Raw genomic sequence first — 18,381 nt, forward strand, 5'->3', positions numbered from 1 at the left:
AAAAAAAAAAAAAAAAAAAAAAAAAGCAGGCCCCAACAAGGAACTTCATTTTTTGCATACAGCAAATTCACATTAGGAATTTTCTGTATGCAAAAAAAGAAGTTCCTTTTTGGGGCCTGCTTTTTTTTTTTTTTTTTTTTTTCTCTCCATTTGCTTCTTCAACTTGTCTATTTAAAAAGAAAAGAAATAAAACCTGGATGACGATTTCTCTTGGTCTACCTTTTAGACATAAAATGGAAAACCAAACGATTAAAAGTCGAGGCTGCAGGAATAAAAACTTCAAAGCGTCTCGGCCTGTGCGAACATTTTCTAGCACCTAGAGGCCAGAAAGCTCGCTGACCGCAGCCGCCACGTTGACTGGCCGTTTCACGTTGAATGTCCCCGCAGAGCTGGAGGAGCAGACGCGCCGGGCGCTGGAGCTGGAGCAGGAGAGGAAGCGGGCGAAGGAAGAGGCCGAGCGGCTGGACAGGGAGAGGCAGGCGGCGGAGGAGGCCAAGGCAGCGCTGGCTCAGCAGGCCGCCGACCAGATGAAGACCCAGGAGCAACTGGTGGGTTTGATTCACTGACTCTCATCTGTTGTTGTTCCCTTTTTATGGTTATTTATCTCCAACTTTCAATTTTCCACTTGTTGATGCATCATAATGCGTTGTGGAGAACAACAGGCAGCGTTCGTTCACTTTCGTTTCTCTCAAACTTCATGTTTTAGGTCAGTTAGAAGTTGACTTGAGGCCGTCGTGTCTGATTACTGATGTCTCTCATGCAGGCTGCTGAGTTAGCAGAGTTCACTGCCAAAATCGCTCTGCTTGAGGAGGCAAAAAGGAAAAAGGAGGAGGAAGCATCAGAGTGGCAACACAAGGTAATGAAACCTGCAGTCTGTTTGTGATGCGTTAATCGACTCGTTCAGTGAGAGGTTGGAAATCTAAACCCTTCACATCCTAGATGGTCTTCTCTCCTTATTTGCAGTTTTTTTTTCTTCTTTAGCATTTTTTTGTTTGTTTGTTTAGATAAAGAACCTAGAATTATTCAGGGACATACAAGAACTCCTAAATAGTGCATGAAATTAAAACCCAAATGTCTCCTTTTTTCTTCTTCTTCCCTTCCCTCCACCATAACCTTCCAGGCCATTTCAGCACAGGAAGACCTGGAGAAGACGAGGGAGGAGCTGAAGACGGCCATCACGTCTCCGCCGGCGCCTGAGCACGACGAGCACGACGAGCTGAACTCGGAGGCAGAGGCCGAGCTGGTCAGCGACGGCGTCAGCAGCCAGCGCAGCGAAGAGGAGCGCATCACCGAGGCGCAGAAGAACGACCGCGTGAAGAAACAGCTGCAGGTACGCACACATTCTTCTTAGAAAGAAGGAGAAGACACTCTGAAAGTGTGCTGTGCATCAAATGGCAAAAACACAAAATCTTATCAAGTATTTTTTGTCTAGTTTCTAATGCAAATATCTTAGTACGTTTAATTTAAGAACAAACTAACTTAAAAAGTAACTTGGCAAGATATGGAGGCTTGTTTTAAGTCAACGATTCCTTGATGTTTATGAAAAAGTCCTGGTTCCATTAGCAGATTATTCTAATAACATGGAGAAACTGTCTTGTTAATAATAATTTATCTGCCAATAGGAGCAGCACTTTTTCATTAATACTGGGGAATTATTTACTGAAAACAAGCTTCTGCATTTTGCTGAAAAGTTAGTTTTGTTTTATTTCAAGTGTAGTAATATGTACGCAGTAGAATCAAGACTAAAACTACTTGGTAAGATTTAGTGTCTTTAGTGTTGTATTTCCTGCTTTCCGTGCTTTTGTGTTTGATTGAATCCTGTGTATAAATCCAGCTGCTCTGTTCAATCTGTTAAAGAACATTTGTGACCCTCTGATCTCCAGCCAGGAAAGGGTTTTGGCATCAACCAACTCGCTCTGTGGTTACCTAGCAACAACCTGTTGAGTAACCTGCGCAGCAGCAGTTTCAGGTTTCAGCAGCTTCCCTTCATGCTTACGGGACTCATCTGCAAGTATATTTTTAGCAACATACAGGAGCTTCTTTCAAGTCAGTAATTCTTTAATATCGATGGAAAAACACCAGTTTATCTGGCAGATTATTTCACTTAAAAATGGGAAAAATGTTTTGTTACAACTGAAATAATCTGCCTCTGGAACTAGAACTTTTTAAAAACAATAGTAAGGAATTATTACTCAAAACGAGCTCCTATATCTTGCTGAAAAGTTACTTCTAATTTAGTTTTTGTCCAAAAACACTTGATAAGCTGTTTGTGCAGGTTAGTTGCCAGGTTTTGGATTCCACAGACGGAAAACACACAAGAAATCATCCAGGAAAATTACATCTAGGAAAAAAGATATTCCATCTTGTTTTGTTGGGACGCACCGATAACGACGCTGATGCCAGTTTCTCAAAGCTGGTTGTGATTATGCAGGCCAAGCTTCACCACACAATATTCATAACCCTGATATTCCACAACCCTCCCAAATGTCTTTCACTTTTGTTTTATTTTTGCGACATTTTAAATGTTTGCTCAAAATTTTCCTGACAATTGGACACAAACGCAGCCAATTTTTCAGATTTCAGTGCCTTTACCAGAATCCTCCTTTTGTTCCTGTTATCAATCTCTAGTTGCTGCTGTTACTTAATCTGACTGGGAAATACGTGCTTACCCACTTCTGCTTTCAAAGTTCCCCGTTTTTCTAACCTGCAAATTTGCTTTTGTTTTACTTTTCTGCTACTTTTCCAAGAACCTGTGTAGAGACGATGGTCTTAAATCAGCCATGCAGTTAACATTAAACAGATAAACTTTTACATTTTTCTTTTTTTAAAACATGCCGTCAAAGATTAATGTGCTCTACAGAGTATAGGGACGGGCATTTATTTGATCTTTTATCACCAAAAACGCATCGTCATGAGAACTTTGATTTAGTGTCTCGATAAATTTAAATATCAAATAAAACCAAACTGACAGCAGCATCGGAAATTAATGTGCATAAAAATGTTTTAAAATATAATTGAATGCAGTGAGTGTGGTTTATATCACTGAAATGCAGAAGTCTTTTGTAAGTTTAAATGTTTTTCAAGAACAATATTTGTTTTTCACTATAAATGCTGAGTCACAGTTATACACTTACCTAAAAACATGCAATACATTTTTAATCATAATTTTTATTATCACAATAGTACCACAAAATATCATAGTAAAAAAGAGCAGCAAGTCTTGCTGATAGTTTTTATTTTTTTTTTATCACTCTATGGAAATCAGATCTGGAATAAATTCAAGATTGTAGAGAGTGAAGATAGAGAGTCGGCATGAGAGATTATTCTCTTTCTAGTCTGAAAAAATTTGATTTGACTGATTTGAAGGACGGAAAAAGTTTATTTTTTGTTAAATTTACTTCTTGTTCCTTCTGTGCTTCCTCTGACTTAATTTTTAAAAACTTTTCTGATACAAGAAAAAAAAAAAACCCACCAAATCTCCATGCAATAAAAACTTCCACTCTGAAGAGTGTTGGTGCAGTCTGGTCCAACTTCCATTCACCAATCGAATCACATCTCAAATAAAAAGTTAAAGCTTCATTTAAACCCAACACATCTCGGCATCTTTCAGCACCGAGATCAAAAACAGGTTATTCACCGGCGATGCAGTCAGTCTGTTTTTAGTTTGTGTCTGTGAGTTTGAACTCTGTTCATGACTGTGACGGTGTGTCCCTCCCTCTGTCCCTCCAGGCTCTGAGCTCAGAGTTGGCGGAGGCCCGGGACGACACCAAGAAAACCCAGAACGACATGCTGCACGCCGAGAACGTCCGGGCGGGGAGAGACAAGTACAAGACGCTGCGCCAGATCCGCCAGGGCAACACCAAGCAGCGCATCGACGAGTTCGAGTCCATGTGAACGCGGTCGGTCGCATTGCCATGTCAACGCCTCACTTTACTTGTTTCAAAGCCCAAAAGCCTGCTTTCGCCACTCCGGGATCTTTTCTCTTTAGTTTTTTTTTCTTCTCTGCTCGTTTCGGCCCAGGAGGAAGAGCAGCAGCTGTGAGGCTTTTTTTTTTTTTTTTTTTTGCGAGTTCAGCCTCATTAAAGCTCTGCCTGCAAGCAGCTGGCCCATTGCACTCCTGTCTGCTACGAGAGGCTCCGCCCTCAACCTAACAAAGCACATTTAAAAAAAATAAAAAATTCAGCTGAGGGGGAAAAAAACCCAACAAAAATGTCAATCAGCAGATGTTGTCCTCTTGCACATCGCTGGTCATTTTAACGCTCGCATGTGTCGTAACTTAAACAATTACCAGACCCCGGCCTGATAAAACTTGAGACTGGACTGAGAATGGATGTGCTTTACTAAGGAAACTAGAAAAAGACAGAGGCCATTTGTAGCTGCAGCTCGCTGACGACGGTGGTACGCTTTAATTATGTACTTCTTTTGTCTTTAACACAACTCGGATTTCTTTTCTTTTGTTTTCTTGTTTTTAATTGCCTTATTTGACCGTTTCTTTTCCTTTTTTAGATTCCAGGTTCTTTGGGGACAGTCGCTGATGTTATTGTTTCGTTAACGTATTCATGAAATGAGTTTGCAAAGGTCACCGATATGCAAACCAGCGCTGCTCGTTTTTCATTTCTCTGTCCAATCAGACTTTTGTTCAAATATGTATTTTTCCCCATAATAATAAAGAATGACTTTATATTTCCAAATACGCAGCAGGGGTATGGTCCTCAGCAGAAGCTCATGGAGCTGATTTTTTTGCTTTTGTTTGTTTTGGGGAGAGTCAAAGCATGACATGGTTCTGAGTATTGATGAAAACTCAAAGAAATAAGCCTGGAATAGCTGCTTCAAGCCCGTTTGTCTTTTATGTTATCTATTATTAATTTGCATATTGGTAAAGTATGACAGATATAGTGCATTGTAATCTTTTTTTTAATAAAGTGAGAAAATATTTAATGGTTACGTATGATTTTAGACATTTAATAATGCCAGTCTTATGAATCCATTTCTTTTAACTTAATTAACTTTTCTTTTTTTAAATGTAAATTTGGTTAAATTGTGTTGATAAAAAAAACGCCTAGAATAATAATTTAAAAATAGTTTAAAATCTCAGCAATGTGAAAAGTTCAGGAACGTATTGAAGTGTTGTCAGGTCTTTATTGTCTCAGTTAAATCACATGCAGGACAGTCGACTGAATTCATGTTCATATCAAATCTCTTATCTTTGCAGTGAAAAAAAATTTTCAAAGACAAAAAACATATAGCCACTATGCAAGTGAAATTAACTCACCTTTAGCACTAAAACTTCAGAAAAGTTTCCTTTTTATTCAAACCAGTCATTTTTGGGGGGCTACAGAAATTTTTCAATTGCAACATTTGCTAATATAACATGGTTTTTATTTTTTGTATAATCCATAAAGCAGCCATTTTTATCCAGCGTCATTGATCATAATGATCTACCTGTAAGCACAGAAAAACCCTTTGGAGCCTCAGAATCCAGCATTGAAGCATATTTTACACTAAATATCTTTATATGTGAGCAGGATAGTTGGGAAAACGCACTTGAAAGAAATTGCTGGTACCCCTCAATGGTCCCTGAAGTGACTTGAAATGGACAAAAGTAACAACGTACAAGCTTGAAGACGTCTGTAATGCTAATTAGACGACCCGCCTCAGTGTAGCAGCTTTTGACGCCTTGCTAACACCTTTGTTCAGTCGGTGATGAGGCCTGTTAGGGGTTCGACTTTGCAGGAGTGTTGGAGGATCATGTTTTCAAGAGATGGCATTTTTACAAACCTGTTGGTTTTTGAGATGATCACGTCATCTCAAAAATATTGATTTAGCCGTTCAAGTTTAGACCTGCTCTGCCCTGACCTGGCAGCGCTTAAGGGAACCACGATGAGGGAGAAGAAAACAGCTTTGCGGTAGAGATAATTTCTTTATTTCAAACTACATTGTATTACAATCTGCTCCCAAAAGTACACTTCTTGCACTACCGTGATGTTGCAAAAAAAGGGAAGGAATAAAAATCCTTCTCCAATAAAAGCCTCGGTACGGCAGGTGGCAAACGTCGGCCACGCCGTCTAAAATATTCAGCTCGAAACCCTTTTGTTCAAACACTTTCGTATAAAACAATGACTTTGTTTTAAAAGACTTAAGGATACAATTTGTATCAACAAAGAGAGGTTTCATTCAGCTACTATAAATTATGCCAAGCAGGCATGAGTTTGTCCAGAAAGTTCCTCAAGAATTAAAGTAACCCAACTTCTGGGTACATAAACCTGAGTAATATTACTTTGAACAATTCCAGTTTCAAGTTACATTATATAATTTTAAGAAGAAAAAAAACAACCCAGTGATAACAGGGGAAACACATGAAACACTTAGGAGGAGGCTGGGTGCTAGTGTGTCGTTTTCACACCAGTTCTAGTTGAGCCCAAAACATTCAAACGCAACGCAGATTTTGATTTAATCTGACCAACATGTCTGTTTTCTAGTGGAGGTGATTTTGGATTAAGTCAATAGCAAAGGAGGCTTTCTAATCTCTAAGACTCTGAATTATTCACAATGATTAATCTTTTTTGCTGGAATGCCAACAAAAAAAAAACAGATATTTATGAAGGGTATAAATAAAGATGCATGCAATTTCTTAATAGAATGCAAGTAAAAATAGAAAATCTCAAAAATAGAAATAGACCCTTTGATTTTTTAACATTTTTTTCATAAAAACCTAAAGTTAATTTTGAGTCAGTACTTGTTGGGGTTTTGAATAATTTTGGGCTTAACTGTAGAGTCAAGGAAGGTTGACAGAATTAACAATAATTAATCACAATACAATAAATAAAACAGCAGAACATTTAGAAAAATAAAATCATGTCCACATTATTGTCTTATGAACGGTCTTGTAAGAATTTATATATATAGGAAATTATTGTTTCCACTATAATTGTGTACAGCTCAAACGTACGGTAACCAGTCTTAGACAAGAGAAAGTATTCCCTCTTTCATTTCTAAGGTTTAAACAAATATGGAAAAGATGCCACAGACGTTTGCACAAAAATAATACTAAAAAAAATTGTACTGGTAGATATCAATACAGTTATCCCAAAAAAAGTTGGAAATTTACAACAGAATCGCTAAAAAAGTTGCAGACTGCAGCTTTGCTGAAAAGCCGTGGTGGAACCTTAAAGGAGCAGAGCTCAAGTTTAACGACCTGAATCTGTTGGGAAGAAAATTTGTGCCAAAAATTCCTTCAAAACAACAAACATGACTGGAACAAACAGCCTCAAGGAAAATGACTGCAATTTTTTTTTCTGTTGCTAAACGTGATCCTAAAAGCTTTTCAATCATTTGTACTTCAATTCTTTTGAGCCCGGCTTTTCCACCTGGACTTCATCTCTGGGTACAAACGACGTGAGCGCCGAATCTGTTGTGCAGTTTTACTTCAATCTAACTCTTGAGGTTAGATTGAAGTAATCGTAAAACCAAAGGATTTTCATGTCATGATATGCAAACCATAAGACTGAAAGAGGTGCTTTCTTTTAACGTGACTGTTGGTTTCCATTGTCTACAAGCTGCTCGTCTGGTCAAATCATCTGTAGGTTTTCTTCCACAGGTTGCACTCAGCAGATACTGAAAGTCATGGTTAGAAGTTATTCCCCATCTCTGGAAGATTAAACTAGACAGAGACCCTGTGTCTTACGCATCATAGGCAATAAATTAAAATATTTTAAATAAATAAAAAAAAAACTATTCAGTATTAACATTTTGGCCCCATACTTTGAAACAATTTATTCTTTTGATACGAAAAAAGAGGGAGGATGTTTGTGGTTTTAGGAAAACAAAATCTGTGCTCAGACATGATGAAGTAGGAAGTTAGCTCACAGGGGAGTCTGAGCAGAGGAAATGGCTTTTTTTTCTCTGTGGTAAAAAACAGCTTGGGGTTTTCAAGTGGAGTTTTTGCTATCTCTTGTGGGTGCTGCTGAAGTTTCACTTCCCTGCGGGGGAAATCCACAACATCTCACAACGACCCAATGTGGCACCTGTCTCTGTGCAGACAGAAAAACCAGATCAGCAAGTCGAGCCGGCTGAACCAGAAATGCGATCGGAGCAGAACTGCATTTCCAACATAAAGAAGAAAGATAAGAGACATAAATATATTATTTTACGCAGGCTGTGTTGACGTTTCAAGAGAGACGGTTCAGTTTATACCCTGATATGATTGCCCCTATAGAAAAAGCTAAGACAAAAATAAAACACACACAATAACAGAAAGTGCCAAAAACTTAATTTCAATAACTTAAAATATAACAAATAAATACGAAGAAGTGTCCCCCATAAACTGTCCATTATGAACTATTATGACAACAGTTTAATCCCAAACTTTTCCCATTTTAAGTGCTGAAATAAAAGACGCATTTAGACAAAGATATGGTCGTTTTAGGACTTCTATTTGCAAAGATACCATTAGATGAACAGCTTCCCCAAAGCCACAGCAGGGTTTCATTGGTGACTTGATTGGAAGAAATCAACCTGAGAAGTTTTAAGAAACATGCTGCAATTTCTCCATCAAAATCGAGGCTGCAAGCTCTTGAGCATCCGTCATGTGAGGGTTTTTGGCCATCACCTTCCTCACCAAATCTGGTGGGAAGATGGCACATAAGTTGACGAAAACCCTCTCCCTCAGGTCCTGGTACTGACCCGAGGAAAGATGCCCCGAGTAGTGGCGCTCGTTCTGCAGGTGACTCCTGTGAGTGGCAATGGACCTGAGGGACTGCTGTGGGGGCGGTGGGACACTTGAAGCCGACAGACCGTGGGGGGATGATGGGAGCTGCTGGACCCAGGGGGTGTGCCAACCCTTGCCGTGAAGTGGGGGGAAGCTCTTGTAGGAAAACAGATCATAGCAGGGCCTGGTCGATGGCTCGTGGTGGGAATCCCAGTGCGTCTTATGCTGAGGGTGCTGGGTTGACCCAGAGTAGTTTCTTCTACAGTTAACTGGTGATCCTTTGTATGTTGTGGAGTCCTGGAGGTCACCTTCCCACAGAGCCGACGCGTTCGGACCGAAGGGTGAGTTCTGGGAATGAGGATGAGCAGCAGATGTTTGAGGTAGACGAGGTGGTTGTTCCCCCGGATAGTTACCTAAAAGTAGATGCTGATGCTGTGGTACGATGTTTGCTGAAGTGGTCTTGCGATGGCGTGGAGATGCGTGAGAGCTGACTGGAAAAGGAAGTTCTTCAGAGACAGACGCTTGAGGTCTTTGAGTAACAGAGTATCCATAAGGGGAATGCTGGCCCATTCCAGGGGAAACCCGGCTTGCCACATGACCATACGAGCCACTATAGTGATGATGGTAGTGAGGAAGGTGATGTTGGCACTTAGGGCTGTTGTCTGACATAGAGTCAGGGGAAAAGGAATCTGAGCTAATGCTGCCGTCGCTGCTGCATTCGGATAGCAGGGAACCTGCTTGCAGATCAGTGGTTAAGAGACTTTCTGGGGTCTGTGGTACCATAAGACGGAGACCTGAATAGGCCTTGACCAGAGACCTGCAGCCCCCCTCTGGAGAATCACATCTGTTGTAAGTTTCGACTAAACCCAAACTGTAGGCTCCACTGCTTTCCTCGAGTTGCGCCCAGATGTCCAGATGTCCTAGTGAGTGGGACAACCCTGATGAAGTATGTCCCCCGATGACGTGGCTTCCCTTGTACCTTTCTGGTTTGGAGAAACTTTGGAGTCTGTCCTCAGTGAGGTCAGAGGGCGCACTCCGAGGACTCTGGTTTGGTAGCTTACTGTCGGCTTCAGGCATCTCTTCTGGTTGACTGCTGCTTTGGCTCTTTGCCATCATCGTATGTTCCAGCAGGCCTCTGGAAGTTACTGACGATATTCTGGCGCTGGCACGGAGCTCATCGGCCACCGAGCGTTGGGGCTGGCTGCCTCTTTCTGGGTGGTAAAATTTACACTTGTGGCCATATGTGCACTTCTTCCCTAGGGAACAAAGAATATATATATTTTCCTCATCAGTGGACTAGAATCTGAAAAATATCAGTACTTCTAGTTAATGTTTATCAAAAATACTGCAGCTCCTGCAGTGTTATGGTCACGTTTCTGACTTCCTCCCTGACCATTTCAGTCCTGTCTTTTTGATCAATAAGGGAGAATCACTTCCTGATTTTTTGTCCCAACAAGTGGACAGCGTATCTGGAATGCTATGAATTTTCTTGCATCATTGATACCTTTGAACAATGAAATTCGTTTTATCCTTTGTAACCTCATTCCAGTCTCTGGAGAAAAAAAACATGAAATACACACATATATATGTATCTATATCTGTATATACAGTACCATAAGGACAGGGCTGCTTCCTGGGTTCAGGAGCAACTGGCCTCTTCCTCAGGAAGTTTTCCAGGCTCGGTCCATGGCGTCCAAGAGGATCATCTGGAGGCATGAATCTAGTTGCACAATTCATAAAATTAGGCTCAAATTAGAAGAGTTCAAACACACAACAGCCAAGGTTCACCTCTTTTCTTTTGCAATCAAAATCTCATTATCCAAAAATCGAGTGTGCTGAACAAGTTGCTCTTCCCTTTCCATCAGTTTAATAGCCCTCAATATTCCTGCTAATATGGAAACTTTATCCAAGGAACGTCCCAAATGTTGTTTTCGGTGGTTTCCTTCAAGTTGATTTAATTAAAGGGAAAGGTTCCTAGAAAAGGTTGAGGCTTAGTTTATGTTCTGTCACTGACTGGATTTGCCAATAGATGCTTACTTGTCATTGACAAAGGAGTACATCAGCAGGCGCTCATCAATGAACTTCTTCCACTCTGGCTTCTCGTTGGCTAGGTCTCTGTAGTTGTCATTGGAAACGATTATGCCATCGGATTCGTATGCCAGTTTGACGATGAATCTGTCATCATAGCAAACCACACGTCGCCCCTGAACGCGCCGAGATGGAGTGAAAACCAGTATCTTGTCTTTCTCTAGTCGCCTCAGGATCTCTTGATCTACAAAAAGAGAATGGAGGACAAAACAGACAGAGGAAGAAGTTGATCGGCTCTTGGTTTTGTCTCATGGAGGATGAAGTCTCCCTCCAGCAGTTAAGGTACATGTGTCATGCAAGGATTTAAAATATTCCTGAAAGCGGCGGTGGGCGATACCGGTGATGAGAGCATCAGGTCGCGACTGCTCCTTTCTCCAGGCGGGGACAAAAACCGTGATGTCACGGTGACCTCGATCCAAGAACCAGTCAACAGCCAGCTGGATCCCTTGGCATGAGAACACTTCCTTATTTCCATGACTGGATTGGCAGAAAGAGATATAAGGTACATTTATATCTAAACTGGAAGACTTTACATTGTACCATGACAGTGAGGCGAGCTGGAAAGCTCTTAAGAATGGTTGAGCTTCAGTCTTTTCAGTTTAGCATACCTAGCAATCAGTCACTGACATTTTACCTCTCCCACAATGCATTTGTGATTAACACAGGCACAGTGCCTTAGGAGTGAATTGAAAAATGGTTGTACTTCAGCACGAAACTATTGAAACTGAAACATTCACCATCTAGGAATCCAGAGTATAAACACCAGGAAATTCCCTGAACCTGTTGTCCTGAAAGATCGACAGAAAAACACTAAAAACACACATACAGTAAGTGGTCGATGAGTCCAATGGTAAATTTTACCTTATCCATCACTTCAACTAGCTTACGCCGCATGGGGGACCTTTGGCAAAAAATCATATCCAGTTATTGTAAAAAAAAGAAAAAGAAAGAAAGAAAATCACGGAAACTGAAAGTGCATCGGCCTTTTAAATGACGTCCCATTCTATGAAGGAATGCTGACCATTCCTCAGTAAACTGAGAAAAAATGTTGCTCAGTTTTTTGCTTGCTTTTCTGTAAGACTGACATTATTTGCCAAGATTAAAAATTGTCTGTCCAGGTTGTCTTAATGTTAGGCTTGATTGACATTTCTGGTGTCAAAGTTAGTCTCCTGTTGAAAACTCAGCATGCAGCCCATCATCAAGAGATCACAACCATGCATTGTTGAGTATCTCAAATCTTGCATTCAGGTCCCAAAAGACCAACCAGAGCTGTTTGGTTTGCTTGATGCATTCCAGATTTTGTTTCCTGATACCTTTACCAGGTGTGAAAGCCTTTATCTGAACTCAAATAAACTCTACTACCTCTGAAAAAGTGAGTCTTACTACAATGGAAATGTATTAGACATGATTTATGAATATATCTCTGATGTCAAAGCTTGAAATCCTTTTCATGCCATGGCTTGGTGTAACCCCAGCAGGATGCCATGCTCTCTGCCTCTCTGCTCTGTTTTCTGCAGTATTCTCAGCAGGCAGCTGAGAATACTGCTGCATGCTTCAACAGGTGAAGCCGCTCAACGCTTCACCTGTTGCTCATCCTGATCTTGTTTGGTCCACTGTCAGGACTGAGAAAGCCTACAACCCCCCTAAAAAAGTTCTCAGGTCTTTTGCAATCAAAGCGAATCTATAAACAGCCATAAAACAAGAAGAGGAAATAAAAGACTTCATATTTTTGAGCACATTTTAGCTCAATGTGTCTTGGAGAATGCATGTTTTGGAAATGTTAGCAGCCATCTTGGAAGACATTAAGCTAGGAATCTTTACAAACTACAAAATCCTGCTGCAATTAGCATTGTGCTAATTATCTTAACTTCTAGCAGATTTTTTTGAGTCATATTTTTATTTTCTTGCCTTTGTTTTAATAATTTGATGAAACCCCTACCTTCTCTTGTCAATGTTTTTCTGCCGAGTATTCAGAGTGGACAGCAGTAGTTTGTATTTGAATCGCTGTCAAGTTCAGAGGTTTGTGGGGCCTGGCAGGTTCTCCTGCTCAGCTCTTCGTACAGCGACTCCCTCCTATTTGTAATCCAGTTTTCACAGATTCACCTATGCGTGGATTTGTCTGTGAAGCCGAACTCCAAATTATCTTTTGGAGTAACTTTGTAGATCTGGTTTAAAATATTCAAGAAAAAGCTAATGCTACTTCACATAACATTGGCTGGCATTTACAAATCAGCCAATTGAGAAGTGCCATTGATTTTCCTTGCTTCTGATTGGCTAAGCCTCCAAAAACAGACTTGTGGATGTTAGCTTCTGCGTGGTCCGCTGTGCATATTAATGCATGTTAAAGTATATTTAGTGTTTAGACTATTAAAATAGGCAGCTAGAAGCTCCACACTTTAGATAAAAAAAGATTTCAGACCAGAAAATATATCCAAATATATACATTTAAGATCACATCACAATTCTAAAAAAAAAAAAAAAAAATCAGATTTCAAAGCTTCAGTGTTTGTTAATGTCAAAATTCAGCTAGAGGTGAAACCTCACTGAAAAACAATGATTTCCTTTTTCAAATAAATCTGGTGTTCTAGTGTGAGCTGCTGTCCTCTGTTTGCGGAGAAAGAAGAGCTCTGCTCCTCACCTCATGGCTACGTTGCTGCCGTCTAAGACGACGGGCCGAAAGTTGTCTTTGTCTTCCAGCAGCGGCGAAGGGGACGGCAGCCGACAGGACTCCAGGGACGAGCTGGAGGCCAAGGAAGACAAAGAGGAGGAAGGAGACTGGGACACAGCTGGACCTTTCTGCTGCTCCATCTCTGTCTTGGTTCCCAGTTTGACCAGTTCTCCCAGAATGTCGTTAATAAGTGCGTCTGGGCCCAGTTTCCTCAGGACTAGCAGCACCAGATCCTCGGCGTAGCCCAGCTTCAGAGCGAACTCGACCTTGGTGCGGCAGTCCGAAACAAGGTCCGCAGGCGCTAGCGCTTTCGACCGGGTTAGATCTCCTGTGGACAGGTGTGGCGCCAGGTCCAGCCTGACCTGCTTGCACTGCAGAGAGGAGCTCCGAGGTAAGCCCAGCTGATCTCGGTGGGAGACGTTGAGCCCGGAATCGGAGATAACCTGATGCTGTTCTTCTTCATTGTCAGAAATGGCGCTCTCCTCCGAAAAATTGCTGCAGCTGCTGCTGCTGCTGTAACTCAGGTTTGTACTCAGACTGTTGGTGCTCCCGCCGATACTGTAGCCGCTCCTGCTTTGGGCGCCGCCTCGGACCTGCAGGACGTCGGAGGCCTTCAGAGTGTTTGGGGGCGTCTGCTTCTCAGCACCATCCACATGGAGATAGTCCAGATCCAGCCCCAGGCTGAGCATGTGGCCAGTTCCATCCTCCAGATGGTCCTTCAGGCCCATGAAGCCTCTTCATACATCCAGCTCCTCTTCCTCTGTGAGCTCCCAGGCACCGGATCAAGCCCACACCAGTATCTGGTATCTGACCGCTCACAGACAGGCCCTACAAGGAAAGCAAGGAGGAAAAACAAAACAAACTCGTGGTTAGTTTTAAGGGAAATGCTGCAGAATTTGCGCATTGATTTGTATATTCAGTGCTACTTTATGGAAGCTGAAAGAACTTGTAAATGGATTAAGTCAGAATACCTGAAGTGAAAGAAACAGTTTGATTTCAGGGTTGTTCTCCCAGTGCACTAAACGGCCTAGGACCACCTCTGCTTTTAATCCAAACAAGCTGCTGCTGGCCACGGCCCCTGCATCCCCCACTCTACATTTACACTCACATGTGGAAATGGCTGCAAACAGACTGGCAATCATACAAACGTACATCTTTGAAAAGCAAATGCATCGCTTCCTGCACAACCAGCAAGAATGCAGCAAGTGGTTTCTGGATGGCAAGTCAACGACAAAACATTTGATTATTCCAGCAGCCATTGCACAGTGCATACAGCCGTAAAACCCAGATGACCAAACATGCTGGAGCTCCACTTCGGTTGCTAGGTGATGGCACAATGCCGGTTGATTAACAATCGGAAGGCTTTTGAAAACTCCCGATTGTCAAAAACATCTCAGTTGGACATTTTTAAGCACTTGGACTTTAGAAGCAATTGGGACCCAAATGGAAGTATGAAAACATGCAAAAAGTGTTGTTTTGTTTCTTTAAATTGGACTTAGATGTGTGTGTGTGCTTGCGCGTGTGTACCATGCCTAATCAGGATTTGCTTAGACAACTCCTCCCTGCTACACCTGCCCTACTTACCTATTGGGATCTCTAGGAATGTGTGATATTAGCTTGCAAAAGCAGACAGTGCATGTTTAAACTGCGATTAAAAGGAGAGTAAATATTCCAGGTGGTCATGTACCTCCTCATTTACTTGTCGTTAAACTTGCAATCATTTGCATATTTGCACTGATGAGCTATACTGCCAAATAAAATGACAGTTGTTTGTTATTCTGAAAAAGAAAACCAAAAGCAAACACAGACTAGGACAAAATGTAATCAGTTGGTCTTGATGAGAAGTAAATGTGAACTCAGATGAAGTATAAAACTAACACGGCAACAGAAACTAAACCAAAAGTCAAATCAGCGTAGTGAGCATGAGACGTTCTTCAGGAACGATTTGGGTAACACTTTATTTGAAGGGGTGTGCATAAGACTGACATGACACTGTCATAAACATGAAGGAGTCTTTATGAATGTTTAGGACTGTTGTCATGAAGTGTCATTAGGTAAATAATGACACTTTTAATGAAAAGTTGCTCTAAAGTTGCATTAAAAATGCCAACTTTGCATTAAATTATCATAATTTACAAAATCATGCAAAGTTGGCACTTTTATGCAACTTTTAGAGCAACTTTGCATTAAAAGTGTCATTATTTACCTAATGACACTTCATGACAACAGTCCTAAACATTCATAAAGACTCCTTCATGTTCATGACAGGTGTTATGTTTTTGTCAGTGTCATGACAGTCTTATGCACACCCCTTCAAATAAAGTGTCACCATGATTTGTTTGATCCCTTCAGGTTTCTGAGTTTCAAACAGGTTTGTAATTATGGGAATAAACCAGTAATCTGTAGATGAGTAAGATATAATTTTCTAACAAGTTTTTCAGGCGTTATTGGGAACTATTAAGTGGAAAACTATGAAGTCACATAGTGAAATTAAAAGTATCAACCCCAAACTCCTCCACTGTAAGCATTAGAAAAAAAAACCCATGAAATTTTATATTAAATCTCCAAATTATTAGAATAGTTTCTCTGAAAAAAAAGCAACATTTAAGTCCTTTTCATAAGGAACATAAAGTAATGTTCCGTGTCAACAAGATGCGAAACCTCCAGACTGAAAGATCAACCTTTGGACCAAAGTCAGATGTGTGTCAGTGATGCAAGTTAAAAAAAAAAAGAAAAAAACAACTGCCGCAGCATATTTGCCTCTTTGGTAATCTGTCAAAGCCCAGGCACAAGTGTGATAAGAGTTTTCATCCTCTTTAGTTTACAAATAAACAGAGCACACCTGCGTCGCTTTACGTTTAAATTCTTAAGCCACCTTCGTCTGAAATGTACCCACACCTACAGAGCAGCTGAAGGGTTAAGTTTCATCTGATTGAAATCAAAACCACAACAAGTAGGTTTGTTATATGCCCAAAACCTCAAAAGAACATCTCCTGAATTTGTGACTGCAGACCAACTGGTATACATTTGGACAGCCTGTGCGTTCAGAGACGGTTCTCCTGATGCCCTGTGGTTATTTGGGCCACTCATTACATCCAACCCTTCTGCACATCCTCTTCTGACTTTTGACATCAACATGGCATTTTCTTCCTCAAGGTTGCCGGTCACCGACTGTTTTCTTCTTTTCAAACAATTCTCTGTCGACCCAAAAGGTGACTTTGCATAAAACTCCAGGATGTTGACCGTCACATGTTGGATTCAACTAAAAATCCCCCAATTTCCCCTTTCTGCTGCGATTTGTCTCCAACACGTCACGATCCCAAGTGATTTTGATACCTTAATAAGCAAATTGCACAGTTGTACAATGACTGTAAATGTTAATTTGAGCAACTTGCAACTCGATATTGTGGTTTGTTTTACTGAATTCCCCCCCAATATGCAGCGGGCTAAGACGAACTTAGAAAACAGGCAACAAAAACGTAGCAGAAAAGAACAAGTTGACATAAATAAAAGATTTTCTGAGTTATGATTTTATAAGTTAGTCAAGAAATGTAAGGATTCATAGAGTTATTCTAATAGGAAGATATAAGGACGTTTTATGAACTGCTTTTTGAACTAACCGGTTTCTATTCAGATATGTCGAACAACTTTGTAGCACTCTAGAAAAAAGTAGCACCGTGTTTTGTTTGCAAATGTCCTGACCACATATTTAAAACAAATAAACAAAAACTTAAGGCTTTAAATAATGGCTCTTTCTGTTGCTACCGGATAATTCCCTGGATTTGGGTCAGTCTTTTATTCGCTCGACGTTTAACAAACCTGCGTCTGTTCGACTGACCTCCTGTTAGTTGTGATTCAGCTCATACCGTAACATTCAGCCACAAAGGAGCTGACAGTTACAGACGAGTCATTCGATAACTGCGCCTATTTCGACTATATTGGCCTCTTTCCTTTACTTTCTGTCGCTTTTCATACCAACAAAAAGCCTGTTTGCTGCGTAGGTTTTTGCTGGTGTGTGGAAATACCCTTTAGTTTATAGGGTACTTCCGAACCATCACAGTGGTTTGTCTTCAATTTTCTCTGATTGTATCAGATGCTCGCGGATGTGCTCGAGACTGAAGAGACAAGAGGTGGCTGACAAAAAAACCAAACAAAAAAGTAGGACTGATAAACAACATGAAAATACAGCAAGAAGTGACATTTTAGACTGCAAATTGCATTTTAGTCATTTTACTAAAAGTTAAAAAGAAAAATCTGGCGGTATTCAGAGGTAGTAAATCAGTTTTCCTTTCTAAAAATTTCAGCTTTACCTGACCTGCTTTCTCGGAAATTTGGGTTCCTCCATTTTATTTAAAAAAAAAAAAAAAAAAAACTACGACGGTTCCTTTGAAGCTTCACGGTGAAGTGTGAAGGAGCAGAAAAGAGCTGAGCAACGGAGTGGATTTTATTTAATTTATTTTTACATTTGTGTCAAAAACGAAACACCAGGGGGGGTCCTGGAAGTTCGTCACGCCACAGTGGAGCCTGATCTCACTGCCTGACTTAAACTAGCAATACAAGCTAATAAGAGAATTTGCGCCATTTGTATTCTGAAATAATAAGAGATCGGCACACCATTACATATTTCTTTCTACGCGTTTCTATTTATTGTCGATAAATAGTAAACCATTTATCAATAAATAAACTTATTTACTTAAAATAGCACAACTCTCTACTCACAAGCATTAAATGCTTCTTTTGATCCTAAATAGTTGTCCCAAAATGAAACTAAAAGATTGTACTCTCCAGGCTTTTGAAAACTTTCTTCTGGCTCGTCGAATAATATGAACTCTGCAGCTCCAGGTGTAGTTATGTGGATCGTCCCACTGCCCGGTAAATCCTGATTATAAGAGAAGTCTTTTTTTTTTTTTTTTCTTTT

The 18,381-nt window shown here is 40.6% G+C and overlaps 2 protein-coding genes across 5 annotated transcripts in view; one reads left to right on the plus strand and one right to left on the minus strand.

Moving 5' to 3' along the window:
- LOC106965188 (radixin) overlaps positions 1-4,693 on the plus strand; it is a 48,987-nt gene extending 44,294 nt beyond the window's left edge. For all 3 annotated transcript variants that reach the window (XM_015061119.1, XM_015061117.1, XM_015061118.1), the window contains exons 12-15: positions 388-548; positions 764-856; positions 1,121-1,330; positions 3,730-4,693. In XM_015061119.1, the coding sequence (XP_014916605.1) occupies positions 388-548; positions 764-856; positions 1,121-1,330; positions 3,730-3,894 (629 nt within the window). In that variant the 3' untranslated portion in view covers positions 3,895-4,693. The remainder of the gene's footprint in view (positions 1-387; positions 549-763; positions 857-1,120; positions 1,331-3,729) is intronic.
- Positions 4,694-6,685: 1,992 nt separating this feature from the next.
- The window catches only part of LOC106965187 (probable ribonuclease ZC3H12C), a 51,605-nt gene continuing 39,909 nt past the window's right edge, over positions 6,686-18,381 (minus strand). For both annotated transcript variants that reach the window (XM_015061115.1, XM_015061116.1), the window contains exons 2-6: positions 13,434-14,291; positions 11,133-11,272; positions 10,745-10,979; positions 10,321-10,427; positions 6,686-9,963 (exon numbers count right to left, since the gene is read on the minus strand). In XM_015061115.1, the coding sequence (XP_014916601.1) occupies positions 8,525-9,963; positions 10,321-10,427; positions 10,745-10,979; positions 11,133-11,272; positions 13,434-14,191 (2,679 nt within the window). In that variant the 5' untranslated portion in view covers positions 14,192-14,291 and the 3' untranslated portion in view covers positions 6,686-8,524. The remainder of the gene's footprint in view (positions 9,964-10,320; positions 10,428-10,744; positions 10,980-11,132; positions 11,273-13,433; positions 14,292-18,381) is intronic.

This window comes from Poecilia latipinna, unplaced genomic scaffold (genome assembly GCF_001443285.1).
Source record: "Poecilia latipinna isolate Pla-1442-1.1 unplaced genomic scaffold, P_latipinna-1.0 Scaffold1779, whole genome shotgun sequence".
In the NCBI taxonomy this organism is placed as follows: domain Eukaryota; kingdom Metazoa; phylum Chordata; class Actinopteri; order Cyprinodontiformes; family Poeciliidae; genus Poecilia; species Poecilia latipinna.